At 32.1% G+C, this 15,635-nt stretch overlaps 1 protein-coding gene across 2 annotated transcripts; it reads left to right on the forward strand.

Moving 5' to 3' along the window:
* The first annotated feature begins 9,728 nt into the window (after positions 1-9,728).
* LOC145114227 (BSD domain-containing protein) lies at positions 9,729-12,283 on the forward strand. 2 transcript variants are annotated; one of them, XM_079050231.1, is made up of 5 exons: positions 9,729-9,989; positions 10,069-10,175; positions 10,877-10,974; positions 11,061-11,250; positions 11,961-12,283. In XM_079050231.1, exons 1-4 carry the CDS (start codon positions 9,815-9,817, stop codon positions 11,206-11,208), a joined length of 528 nt encoding a protein of 175 aa, XP_078906357.1. In that variant the 5' UTR covers positions 9,729-9,814; the 3' UTR covers positions 11,209-11,250; positions 11,961-12,283. The 2 variants fall into 2 exon arrangements, with proteins under 2 accessions (XP_078906357.1, XP_078906356.1); XM_079050230.1 differs by lacking the exon at positions 11,961-12,283 and adding an exon at positions 11,329-11,598.
* Positions 12,284-15,635: the final 3,352 nt, after the last annotated feature.

Here is a 15,635-nt window from a genome sequence, read left to right on the forward strand (position 1 = left end):
ATTTATTAAATCTTGTAAGGATTATCTAATTAAATTAAACAATTAATTTAATCCTAATCCATATCCCTTCTAGATTTCGAAAATATGGGGATAGGATAATTTCCTTATTTTTCTCAATTATCCAATAAGGCAACAATTATCCCAAAACAAGAAACCCTAAATTACCATGTAAAATTCGAAAATCAAGGGAGGAGGCTAGGGTTTCCAAAACCTAACCCTAATTTCGATTAGGGTTCATGGAGGCTAGGGTTTTTCAAAAACCCTTTGAACCAAAACCCTAAAAATCGAAAATCTTGGTCTTTAGGGTTTAATGGCTATAAACCCTAATTTGTAATTCAACTATTATAGCAATTCAATTTAAAACAAACAATGGCTCTGATACCACTGATGAGTTTTAGGTGAAACAAATAAACTAGAAAACAATTCCTAAGTTCACATGCAACCTACTTTGGATCTATGTTTTAACTATTGAACATATAACTTTGAATTTCAAAACAAGAACCCTAGAGGAGAGAGGCTATTTTCGAAATTAACAAACTAGGGTTTTAGAATTACATACCTTTCAATTGTTATAGCAAACAATTGTTAATCCTCTTGAACTTGATCTTCTTGGAAGCCTAGCACCACAAATGTAATGCCTCTATGTAACACCCATAAAATTTGAGCCAGATTAAAACATTTTAATCATTCAAAACCATTACGTTCATACAACTCGTTTTCAAAATAGTTTAAACATCACAGTATCCCCCAGAACCATATCATATAAATCATAAAACATGAGGAGCGGTACGATCACGCCTTCGCCTTGCCACGATCTCCTGAAGTACCTGAAACAATACACTGAAACTGTAAGCCCGAAAGCTTAGTGAGTTACCCCCAAAATACCAACCACACATATCATACTCATAACATATCATAAATAGAACAACCATGCACATTGGGTCTACTGTGTGACTGGTCCGCCCGCACCGGGCCTTCAGTCCACCTGGTCCACCCTCCGAGTCTAGCCATGTACATCGAGTCTACAGTATGATTGGTCCTCCCGCACCGGGCCTTCAATCCACCTGGTCCACTCTCTGAGTCTACAGTATGACTGGTCCGCCCGCATCGGGCCTTCAGTTGGCCTGGTCCACTCCCCGAGCCTTGGCACGTCTGGTCCGCCCTCTTGGGGCCTTCAGCCTATCCAGACCGCTCGCTGGGCCTTCGGAATATCCGGTCCGCTCTGGGTATGTTGGCCTTCAGCACAAAGCAGGACCCGCCTCAACCCAACCCCCGTCAAACAACCATGTGCACATAAGACAATCAATCACATAACAATCCTCAACCAGACAAACAGTCTAACAGATCACATAGCATATCAACATCCTAACCAGGATTCCGACCTAACCGGTCACTAGCATAACATTACCCTATATCCCGGGTACCGACCTTAACCAGGTCACTAACATAACACCATCCTAAATACCAGGATGCAGATCTAGCAAAACAATAACATAACAAACAATACCCAGATTTCCATCCGATAAAAGGCCGAACTTGGTGCCGTAGACCCTGTCGATATAGTGAGGATAACTCACCTCGCAATTGCCGACTGAAAGGATAAGATCAGCTGCTCCGATCACTGACACGAACTCCACCACCGAACACTCCAAAACGACCTCCTGCTGAAGAGTAATCTGAATCTCCACAAATCTCCTTGATCCAAGCTTCTTGATCTTCAAGATCTCTTCACAAAACACTTAACAATGCTCCAATTTGCTTCCAATGGCTCTCACTCACGATTCTAGGGTTTCTGGGTCTCAAAAGGGGCTAAGGGAGCTGAGGGGAGGACATTAAGTCCTTTAAATAGGGTGCAACCCCGAAGATTAGGGTTTTTCCTCGACCAACACTGACTTGTCGAGTCCAGCCGCCGACTCGCCAAGTCAGGCCACTTAACCCCGTGCCACGCACCCACTTCGACTCGGCGAGTCAAGAGACCTACTCGCCGAGTCCCTTCCTTTATTTTCACTTAGCACCCTTCAACTTCTTGCTTCCGAACTTGGGATGTTACACTTTAATGGAGTCACACCCAAAAGCTAGCAAGAAGGAAACTTGAAGGAGAGAGAGTAGGGTATGAAAAATTCGGCCCTAGGGTTTCACAAGGGAAGGAGTGGCCGAATTTAGGAGCTGGGAGGCTCCTTATATAGCTGAGGGATCTAGGGTTTAAGGAAAACCCTAATACTCCTTTGCTTGGGGCCTAAGCTAATCCAAAGGCCTTATCCAAGCCCCTTGGACGAATCCATTAGGGTTTCCCCCATGGATTTCGTCCACCTCCTTCCAAGGAGGTTCTGGAGCCTTCCACTCAACTATCTGATAATTGCAAACTAGTCCCTGCACTTTATAATTAATACAATCAACCCCAAAATTAATTCTAATTAATTTCTGGCTAACTATTAATTAAACCTTATGATTTCTAATTAATATATTAATCTTTTAACATATTAATAAATCATTTATATTAATTTATTAATCTTATAATAAATCAATATCTCTCCTTTCATAATTTCCTTGTCCAGTTGCTAGGTTTGAGGGCAACCTAAAACGACTGTGCTGCTATCAATTCAAGTACATACCAATTATAGTTATGGGCTTAGACACCTAATCCAACATTTATCCATTCCTCTTAAGGCTTCACCTGCCACATTTTCAGGTTTTAAGGCCTCAAGTTACTATACCGGTGGCCAAACATGAAGGCCGAAATTGCTACCTTTGTGGGCAAGTGCCTTACGTGTGCCAAAGTCAAGGTAGAATACCAGAAACCTTCAGGTTTATTGCAACAACCTGAAATCCCCGAATGGAAGTGGGAGCGGATTACAATGGATTTCATAACCAAGCTACCCAAGACATCGGGTGGTTATGATACTATTTGAGTAATCGTCGATTGATTAACCAAATCCGCACATGTCTTACCAATCAAAGAGACAGACAAGATGGAAAAGCTAACAAGAACTTACCTCAAAGAAATTGTTAGACTGCATGGTGTACCAATATCTATTATTTTTGATCAAGATAGTAGATTCACATCTCGTTTCTGGCAGTCTTTACAAAAATCTTTGGGAACTAGGCTAGACATGAGTACAGCCTACCATCCACAAACTGACGGACAAAGTGAGAGGACGATTCAAACTTTAGAAGATATGTTGCGAGCTTGCGTGATAGACTTTGGTAAGGCATGGGATACTCATTTACCCCTTGTCGAATTCTCTTACAACAATAGTTATCATACTAGCATAAAGGTTGCTCCTTTCGAAGCTCTCTATGGCCGCAAGTGCAGATCACCTCTGTGCTGGGATGAAGTGGGTGACACGCAGCTAGATAGAAGTCAAGTTCCCGACAGTACTCTTACTGGTCCGGAAATCATTCGCGAAACCACGGAGAAAATCGTAAAAATCCGGGAGCGACTTAAAGCTTCCAGAGATAGACAGAAAAGCTACGCTGACAAAAAAAGAAAACCTTTGGAGTTCCAGGTTGGTGACCACGTCATGTTGAAGGTCTCACCCTGGAAGGACATGATACACTTTGGAAAGCGTGACAAGTTGAATCCAAGGTATATAGGACCATTCGAGATTCTTGCAAGAATCGGTCCCGTAGCTTATAAACTCCGACTACCTCAAGAACTAAGTAACATACATCCTGTTTTCCACGTCTCAAACTTGAAAAAGTGTCTGTTCGACGAGACTCTTGTAATTCCACTCGATGAAATCGAGATCGACGAGAGCCTCAACTTCGTGGAAGAACCAGTAGAAATCATGGACCGAGAGGTCAAGCAAACAAAGCAAAGCCGTATTCCAATAGTGAAGGTTTGCTGGAATGCCAAGCGGGGACCTGAATTCACTTGGGAGCGCGAGGATCAAATGAAACTGAAATATCCTCATCTTTTCGCTTAGTTATTTGTATTTGCTTAATTCCTAAAACTTTAATTTCGGGAGGAAATTCTCTCTAACGGGGGGATAATGTAACATCCCGTTATTTTCTCTTTGTAAAGTCAACTCTAGTCAACCAAAGTCAAACAAAAGTCAACTAAAGTCCTTTTTATTGTTTGGGTTTTTATTTAGGTTATGATAATAACCTTTATTTGCTAAAATCCTTATAATATCCATAGTTGGATTTGGAAGGAAAATGTTTGAAAACCGAGAAACTTCGCGTACTATTCATTGCCTCAGACCGCAAACACTTCGGGCCGCAAAGAGCTTACGGTCGTACACTCTTCGGACCGTAAACTCCTCGCAGGCCGTAAACGAGGCTTCGGCCGTAATCTACTAACCGAATTCGGACCGTAAACGAGGTTCACGGCCGTAAACCCTCGGACCGTGAACCCTCGCATATATATATATATATATATATATATATATATATATATATATATATATATATATATATATATATATATATATATATAGTTTTCCTTCAATTTTCACCATTTCTCACACTTTCACCTCAAGAAAATCAGATTCTCTCTCATAGTTCATCAAGTTCTTCACCTTAATCTTCAAAGATGTAAGTAATTCGTTCCATAGAATTGTTGATACATGGCTTTATCTAGTAAAGATCCATGTTTTCATCCATGAAATCATCTCTTTTGCTTAGATCTTCAAGAACACCAAGAACACCAATAACACATACTAGTTCTTTAAACCGTGAACACCTCATTCAAGCTTCAAAACGTAAGTATCCTTCCGTATGCTAGCTATTCTATAGAAGCTCATAACATACACCCTTGAAAACAACCATTTCCAAAGAACATAAGAGTTTACGGTCATGAGTATCTCCCTTGGCCGTAAACTCAAGATCTTCTTAGGCCGTGAACATCATTGGCCGTAAACTCCATGGCCGTGAACACTTTGTGTGGCCGTAAACTCCTTTAGAACAATCACAAGTGATTGTAACACTTAAATTCAAGTGTTTCCTAGTCCCTAAAGTGGTTTCCTATCATAATTAGTTGTTATATACACTAATTATCCATGTATGTATCATTATATGCTTAATAGGATCCTTTGTGTTCAAGACTTCACTTGACATTTAGCATCCTACCCCAATCTTACATTTGAATAACTTACAACATGTGAGTTCATACCCCCGTATTTTAATAGCTTTTACTGTTTTAGGGGGGGGGGGGGAATACAAGTCTAACACAAAGTTTTTGTGTTATAAACAAGTGATTTTCAAATATCTTATCAAATCAAATGGTTTTAAATGATAGTTTCAAAATGACATCAAGTCACCAAAATGGATTTCAATATATCAAACTTCTTTTAAATGTTTTTATAAACTTATATTTTTCCCCAAAAATCATACTAGTATATATATATTTATATAAATAAGATTTAAAAGGCTTAGGACTGATAACCCACTTTGGTTCCTTTTCCTTGTTTGGATGTGAGATTACAAGTATCGGTTATTTGTCCGAATGTCATTTAAATTTTACTTATATATATTTGTATATGTATACAAGTATAAAAGTTTGTTCATTAAGTTTCAAATACCATTTGTAACATGTTGAGTAAGGGGTTACATTCATGAATACTCGTTATCAAATCAGAAAGTACATATAAGTTATAATAGGTATAATTTATGATTCATAGAACATTAATTCATGATTCAAGTATACTAAAGTACATTGTTTTACAAGAACAAAGGTTTAATTCAAAACTATTCAAGCGTATACATTCTTTCAGATACATGCTAAGAATACTAATTCAAGAATATACTATCAATCATTTATTTCAGAATGATTGGGTTTTCATAACTATTATACATGTAATGTTTATATGCTTTTATGAGTCAAGTAGTATAGGTTGTTTAATTCATTTAAACAATATAGTAAAGTCCTGACATTATAACCAGAATCTCCAGCCGGGGATCGAAACAATGTGTGTATAGATCTATATTGGGATTGACAACCCCGCACTCAAACTGCTAGCTACAGTCAGGTATTCACGCCTGTGAGTGACAAATTGTTATCAACAACTTTCAGCGCATTCATAGCGTTGGGTCAGTCCATCTAGTTAGTATGGTTATAATAACTCATATAAAGATATTAACAATACGTTAGTGTATAATTAACTAAACTTAAGTACATTTTCAAAGTACTAGTTTACAAGATACAGTTTACAAGACACAATTTACAAGTATTACATTACAGTTTACAATAACACTTGATGAAATCAAGCATAGGTTTACAATTAGAACACTTTTATACAACTAAAACTACTTTTCATATACAGCAGAAAATATAGGGTTTTCTGGAAACAGTTTACATATTCAAGAAACAGAAAACATTATTTCAAACATAAATACTTATGCACTCACTCAACTTTATGTTGATACTCTCTTTTCAAATTACTTGTATTCTCAGGGAACAAGTAGACAGGTACACCCCGAGCTTTTGAGAAAATGGAGCTATTTATGTATTGTCTTCTTCTTTTGTACAACTATTTAGTTTCAGTATACAATGATGAAACACGTGTAAATATTTATACTTTTTAAATACGGTGGTTGGTTGTACTCTGATTACTATAATGCATGTGTTGTGATACTACAAATGGAGTCCTCCACCCCCAGACGTTTCCGCCGTCTGGTTTGGGGGTGTGACAAGCGCCAAAGGCGCATCTAATTCCATCTAGTTCTAATCAGGCATTATAAAATACAAAATTGATGGATTAATCACTTTCTAACCAAATTTTTCAATAAATAACTTACAAAATCTGTTTTTTAAAAAATAATAATCGAGTCCACAAAAAGTATTTTGTAGACTTAGGGGGTGTTTGGATTACTTTTGAACATCAAAAGTCTTTTTTGTAGAATGACTTTTTATAAAATGATTTTTTGCAAAAGAAGTTTTTTAAAATGTGTTTGGATTAACAAAAGGACTTTTGTGTAGTAAAAAACAATATAAATGATTGTATTTTTTTTTTGAGAAATCCGTAAAAAAAATTCTTATATTTTGGCTCCAATTTATTTATTTTTTTGCAATTTAACCACCGGAACAGGCTATTACTTACAATTTAGCTCAATTTGCAGGTTACCGCAAATAGCAGATTTCGATGGTTAAATTGTAAACAAAATATCAGTTGTGGTTTTTTTGTCAATACGCCAAAATAAACCCCAAGAGTGTGTTTAAGATTTCTTTTTGAACCTCAAAAAGATTTTTAAGCAAAATGACTTGCAGACTTATGATGGTGAGAGAATGAATTTTTTAAAAAGTGTTTGGATTAGCTTTTGTGGTGGAAAAATTAATAAAGCAATAAGTTGTTTTTTTTAAAGTGTTGGTCTTGACTTATACATGTTTTAATGAGTATTTAAATTTTAGAACCCAAAAAGTTATAAAAAGTTTTGAAAAGTAAGAAGCCCTAACTTATTGAAATCTTTTTTTTTGAAACACCCACTAAATTATAATATATTTTTGTTGAAACAAAAATTATAATTTGTTTGATTTTTAATATATGATAATAACTAAATTATACTTCTATTTAATAAAATATAAAAACCAATTAAAATGTAAAAATATATTGTTATGAAATCTATCTGTCACTTTTTGATGATGAAATCAAATCAAAAGTTGATACAAAATATACATTTACATACCAAGTACTTGGTTGAAAACAATGCAATAATTCATCCATAGATCGAAATAAAATATGCAAAACAGTTCCGTCTGCATGACATGGAAGCTCTGTTGTTGCGATAACTTAGTCATAATTATTGTTAATTTATATAAAATATAGATTACAATATACCACAATGATACCAATATGCCTACGTTTTTAAAAATTCAAACAATAAACGCCATACTGTTTTCTTTCTCTTTCGGATTTTCATAATAATTACCAATGTCAACAATGGTTTTATAATTGTCTAAATAATTTATGCATCTAGCAAAGAAATTCATTTGCAGACCATCTTCATTTTAATCGTGTTTTTTATACACACCAACCCACATGAAGATTTTTCAACCAAGTACTTGGTATGTGGATATCTTTCGTATCAAATTTTGATTTAGTTTAATCATAAAAAACTGACGATACATTTCATAAAAATATATTTTTACTTTTTAATCGGCTTTTATATTTTATTAAATAGAAGTATAATTAAAAAATTATAAGCATACAATAATCTATTGTCTGCCTGATCGAAAAATCAATGACTAAGATTACAATCCATTACATTTGTGTTAGAACAACAAGCTTATATTTTTTCTAGAACAAACTTATATGAAGAAACACACAACATAATTTGTTTGTCTAATAAACAAATCAATGGCTAAGATTACAAGTAGTTACATTCTTTTCAGAACAACAAACTTATATTAAGGTGCAAAAATATGAAAATGTCATATTTCGTGGTGCTTAGAGTTTCATGGTCTCTAGGCATTTCACAGCAGAATATGTGGATAAAATTAATGATTTGATTATATACTAACATGTTAATATATTACAAATAAAACGAAGAAAAATATAGAAAATAACATATCACGCTATCACAATATAGTTATAGAATTTTGTTTGGGTTTCATAATACAATATGTGAGTGAAATAACAATAATCAACTTGTTCGGTTATGTAGATATATTACCACATTGACCCAACATGTTAAATAATGTATATATAACGTGAAGAGGATGAAAATTGCATCATGGAATGCGTTAAAGAATTTTCGGAATTTGTTAGTTTTTTGCGATTCAATATATAGCTAAACATACAATAATACAATAATTTATTGATTTTAAAAAAGTTGAATAGTCTAACTGTTTGATTATATATATATATATATATATATATATATATATATATATATATATATATATATATATATATATAGACCCCACGAGTAAGGTTCAAAACAAAATCAAAATATATGAACAGACAACAAAATTTGATTGTCTAATAAAAAAATCAATGGCTATACAAGCGGTTACATGCTCTACAAAGGTCTTACCCTTTTACAAATCTCATATATTAGATGAATTCCATCAATGACAAGATTTGATTGTGTTCAATGATGTGCTCATATAGCTGTGTTGTGTTTTGCACCGACAACTTGGCCATATATGTTAATTAAAAGAACATGAAAGATGATAAAATTGCAATTTGTGTGGGATTCACCATGTAATATATTGGTAAAAATTATAGAAGATGTTAATACTCATTTATTGTTAGAACTTTAGAAGAGTTTCTATAATGGTTGTAGATTATTTATGGCAATCATTTGCCAAAAGAACCATAAATCATTTATGTATCAAAAATAAGAATAAACAAAATTGAGGGGGTGTTTGACTTAACTTTTGAGAGGGCAAAAGTCTTTTTAGGAAAAGTTGTAAAAAGTCAGGTTTACCTGACTTTTCCAAAAAGTTTATTTTTCTTATATCTAAAAGCAGCTTTTATAAGGCCTGTTGTTTTTACCAAACATCTTTTAGCTTTTTATATTTTTCTAAAAGCTAAAAAATGTTTTAAAAGATAAAACAAACACCTCCTAAATTACTCATGACCGCTTTATATTTAATGTTGAAAGTATAGTAAAAAGAAGTTGATTTGTAGATAACAATTTTTATTTCTATATAATAATTTGTGATTTAAAATGTTGTATTGTATGATTCTATAAAACATCTGAAAAACTGTCATTAAAGTTAACTTCTCGTATTAAAATGATGATATTTTTGGGATTAAGCCAAAATAAAAACCCTAAAAAAGATCTATTTACCAAAATAAGAACACCACCTTGAAAACGTAGTATTTACAAAAGTCCCCCTAAGCGGCAAGCATTCTGTTTAACAGTGAAGATGAATGTGTATTCATGGTTTCGGCTTAGCAAAAAGGGATCTTTATCGCAATCAGCAACGACAACGGCAACAAGCAATCAAAACGATGAAGAACAGTTGTATGGAATCACTGAGGAGTTGATTGATCTCATCAAGTCGTTCACTCTTGAAACATTCAAGAACTTCAATCTCCAAGGTACTCCCTTCTTCATTCGTGCTTCGTGGTTTTTATATGTTATTATTTAACGATGATTAATGAGTTGGGGCCTTCTTAGATGAACAAGGAGCCGATGATGGAGCTGAATCAACTTCTGGGAATATACAAAAGGATTTGTCTGATTGGCAAGAGAAACATGCCGTCCTTGTCCTATCAAGGGCCAAGGTTAGGATTTCTTTTTACTTTGTAATTAGGTTTTAGGGTTTTATTTGGTTTAATGAATCCGCCTCTTGTTCTTATGCCATTGTCGCAGCCCTAGATTTTTTGGCAATCTATTTACTAGCGATGAACAATATCTACCATATGACTGGTAAATTAGGGGGTGTTTGGATTTGCGGATTAAAGTGATTATTGTTGCTTCAACTATCGGAATCAAATAATTAGATAATCAGATGCAAGAAGAACTTGAGAATAAAGTGTTGAAGTTGGTGTGTAATTGCTGCAGATTGGACTTCGTTATCAAGTATCTATTTTCATAGAAAATTGAAATATTTAAGAATCCATGGAGCTTTTCAAGTTAAAATGGATAGAGTAGTAGTATTATAGGGCAGACATTCCTTTGGTGTTTAGTTTGAACATTCTAGGTGTAGTTTTCTTTGCCCTTTTAACCTTAAGAAATGGTCAGAGGTGCTCTTCCTTATAAATATCAGATTAAAGTTGAATCTCCCATTGATGAATTCTATGTGGTGGATTCTATCTTTATGTTCCTGATGAGAAAATTTGGGGGGAATAGCAACATACTTTACTTTTTTGCTACTCATATGAGCAATGCAGTTTATTTTTTTACCAATAATAGTAAAAGTAAAAGTAAAAAATAATTTTGTCGTTTACTTTACACTAAAGATATTGAATGGTTTCTCTGACAGGAACTATCACAACTTAGGTTTAGATTATGTCCTCGCTACTTGAAAGAAGGACAATTTTGGAGAATTTATTTTATCCTTGTGAAGAACTATGTTGCAAAGTAAGATTTACCTTTCATGAATCTTTTTTATTTCTAATTAATTTGCAAAGCAATAGAGGTAAGTTGATTGGTATTTTGATAAACAGATATGAGTTGCATGCCATACGAATGGAGAAACTTAAACAGATTGCAGCAGAGAATAAGAAAAAAGACTCAAATACAAATGGATATGAAGTTGAAATGTTGGAATCAAGAAAGCCAACACATCCGGAACCTACAACTTCCCTTGAATAGAAGGTGAATCATTCCACAAGTCAAAATGGAAACAAGTTCAAGGTAGTTGTTAGTTGTTCTTCCATATTCATGAAACATGATTTTTTATGTATTTTTTTTCTTTTGTATATACTTTTTAAGGTTATATCCTCTTGAAAGCATCGTGGTATCTCCCTATGGATAGCTTTATAAATCATGAAAACAAGTAGTTACTAAACTATACAAGAAGATGGGGACAAAATGGTCATTTTTATGGATTTTAACAGAGCCCAGGGACTAAAATTGCAATCGAAGATGGTCTTAGGGATGGAAAAAGCAAAAAAAAAAAAAAAAGGAAACTATTGGATTGTATTGTATCCATCAAAAGTGATAAAGCACCAACCACATGGACAGTTTTTTGTAGTTTAGTAAATTTATTCTTCCTTTATCCCAAACCATTAACATTACCATACTATGTATCAACTCTCAAGTTAAGGTTACACTTTTTTCTGTTAAAATAAAGGGAACATCATTTATTAGATTTAATATTGATGTTATATATTACTAGAGTTAATTTATTATCTAAATGAAATATCCTAAAATACAGAGTGTACTAATACTAACAAAAGAAAATAAAAACCGGAAATATACTTTCATAAAGAAAACCTAAATAATCGACTTGAGTGGTTATGAACATAAAACTTTTATTGCACAAGGTACAAACCATTGTACAAGTTATATTCCATGAGAAAGAAAAAAAAACATTTAATTTTACTTGTTATTTACATTTTCAGAGGTGGTTTCTTCATCTTCATGATTGAAGTTATCTCAACAATGGAATCTGTAAGTTTTTGGGCATGACATGCAATTGATTTATGGGGGCTATTTTGATTCTCATATGATATAGGGGTTTGAAAAGTTGCACTGAAAGCCAAAGATCGCAGTAAAAGTGTAAAACACTTTTGAAATCGTAGTGCAAGTGGTCAGTCAAGTCAGTTTTACTTTTTACCACTAAGATTTTAACTTTATCTGCAGCAGTTCATTTCCCTCGCAGAATATTCACATGGTTACCTCATCATCACAATCTACATAATAAAATCAAAATTGTGTTTTTTTATTTTTGAGGTAACATACTTTCTTTTAATCAATTAATAACAATTCTTGTGATTTTTTTTTTATATAAAATATAATAGTAAAAGATGACAAGTTTTGGATATTATATTCTATAAGAAAATGAATTATATAAGCGGAAGATGTGAACATATTTTGCAGATTGATAGCAAGCATGTCAGAAAATATAAATATTGGAAAGTGAGTATGTGGATGTGATTTAAAATGTTAATAAATTTGAATAGCACATTGATGAATGGACTGTCTACGAAGTCAGAACTGACCGACCATAGGCTTCAGTACCAATAACATCGACACTAGAAGCCCTAAAGTCTAAAGTCTAAACAAAAACACACGGAAAACTGGGCTGTTTTTTTTTTCTTCTGTTAAAAATATGTAGTATATCATACTTTAGTCTACGTAAAAAAAAGTATAGTATGTAAAATAATTTTTTTTTCTATTAAATGGAAGTAAAAGAATACATTGTTTAACATACATTATACAGATTGACGATTTTTGTGGCGTAAAAAATATGTGAAATTATAGATTTTTTTTTGACGATTTTTATGGTTTAAACAATATATGAAAGCCACCCAAGTTTGATATATTTTTCATATTGACCGTTTTGACCTGCTAAAGTGATCACAAATAAAAAACATTGTGAAAATTTTATAGTTTTAGTGAAATATCATTGTCAAAGTTTAGTCCAAAAACTTCAATAAAGCCACTCAATTTTTGATAACTTCTTTGTATTGATTTGTGGTAAATCAAAGTGGTTGACCTGAAAAAAACTAATGACTTAAAAGTTGGTACATATTTTACGGGTGAATTTTTTTTTTAATATGATTTAGCAATAATCATTTAACTTTGTCCACGAAATATCACTAATATTTTAATTTTAGTTAAAAAATACCACTAATTGTTTTTGTATATATTTTACCACATATTTTGCCATTGCACTTTTTTATACATATTATACCAATAATCTTACAAATTTATTAAAAGAAAGAAAAGAAATGACTATGCTTGGTTTCAAACTCGTGACCTTAAGGGAGGCGTTGACTCTACCATTGAGCCAATGCGCGATTTCAGCTTATAAGGCTGCTAACTTTTAAAGAAAAATTGAAAATTAACGAGACTTACAATCAAACATGGATCTCTACCTTGTTTGATGAAGGCTTTACTCTCGATATTGTATATAATGTAAATTTCAGATATGTATTTTAGTATCTTTTAGTATTTATATACATATGTATTATTTGCATATTAATATGTATAAATAAATAATAAAAAACATATTGTTATGTATAAAATGAAGTATTATTACAAATATTTTTACAAAAAGTTATGTATTTTTGCATATAAATATGCACTTCTACATTTAAAACTATATTTTTACGTATACATATGTATTTTTAACATATAATGTATGTTATATTATGTATATATGTGTATTTTTATATTGAAACCATATTTGTATGTATCAATATATATTTTTAAGTTTAAACCGTATTTATGTATATAAATATGTATTAACATTTTTAAATTTAAAAATATGTTTTATATGTAAATATATAGTATTAAATATAAAAAATACATAATTTAAATATAGTTTTAAATGTATAAAAATATGCATTTATGCATAACAATACAATGAAAAATTAACTTATTGCTAAATGATACCTTATTTACTGAGTTCTTATAAACTTATACAATATATATATATATATATATATATATATATATATATATATATATATATATATATATATATATATATATATATATATATATAGGTCTTAGGGAATATGTGGCTGTTGTGTACCTAATGTTAGGTGTAGAACCATCAAAACTACTTAGTTTTATCTATAACCAAATCAAATAAATTCAATTTACCTACTATGTCGTGTTTTCTTCGAACGTTTGGAATTCCTTATTAATAGAAAGTAACTTTTTTTTAATTATATAATTGTCAATAAGATTACAAGGTACACAATTTCACACTCAAATATATAATCCTAATTTATCCGATCATCGTCATTTTCGAAGAAACTAATGTATATTCCTGTGTCTGCCATAACCCAAAATCAATCAAAGGTTCTATTGTTGATTCATATATTGATTTAAAGTTTCATTTCCTAATTACATATGGACGGTTATTTGGAGAAAACTTGTTATTGAGGAATATGAATCAACATGAGTTTTCTAGTGGCTGAAATATAAAGTCTCATTTTCTTAATGAGCAAAAAGTGAACAACCAAATTTTATCACCCACTTAACATCGAAGAAGTGATATTTCATCAAAATTCTATTTACTCGGTGTCTCTAGATTAAACCAAAACGATATTGTAAGAAGATTTATCAGCAATAAAGAAAAAAATGAATTTGAGCGACGATGTAATAAGAGTAATTAAAAAGTAGGCACTCAAACATAATCAATATAAAATTAGATGAAGATACGGAAGGGGGGAATTAAGGGCCCATAAACAAAGGAAGAAAAGTTCATAAATTATTAATCAGCTATTTAAAAGGAAAGAGGTTAACCATCATCAGAACAAGGAACGAAAAGTAAAACAATTAATTACATTTAGAATCAAAACGGCGTCACTTTGTTGGGTTCTATACCTAAGATTACATACCTAACAGCCACATATTCGCTTTTGCCATATATATATATATATATATATATATATATATATATATATATATATATATATATATATATATAAAATATGTTTGTTATGTAAAATTGTACTTTTCTACATGCAGAAACATATGATTAATGGGTATACGGGCCTACCCTACCATAGGGTGATAACACATGAAGCATATACAACAGTATCAGTATCAGGTCATTATGATTTTAAAAAAGGACACAATTTATGAAATCACATGTGATTTATTGTTCTGATTTTCACAGGTTGCCATTTTCATCAAGCAAGACAAGAGCTAAACCTGGGTATGCCAGTACATCCCTTTAAATATTACAGCGTGAAACGAAAATAACAAGAATTTATCCTTCTTTCATGTGAATATTTGATTGTAACAATAATGTATACCCCAATTAAAAATCTTGTAATAATACATACCCTCATAAAAAAACTTTTAATAAATACATTACCATTACCTTAAATCTTTAATAGTACATTACCTACCAAATGTTCTTTTTGAATCAATAGTGTTTTGTAAAAAGAATAGTTGACATTAACCCTTCAAATATACCCTGATCAAAAATCTTGTCACAATACATACTCTGATCGAAAATTTTGTTTATATATTGTTTGATTATAGCAAAAGGGTACATCTTTAATTCATTTAGTAATACTTTCTCACATGAGCTTTAAAGAAATCTTGAAATA

The sequence above is a fragment of the Lactuca virosa genome, chromosome 5 (assembly GCF_052849685.1).
Source record: "Lactuca virosa cultivar CGN04683 chromosome 5, Lactuca_virosa_CGN04683_v6, whole genome shotgun sequence".
NCBI lineage: Eukaryota > Viridiplantae > Streptophyta > Magnoliopsida > Asterales > Asteraceae > Lactuca > Lactuca virosa.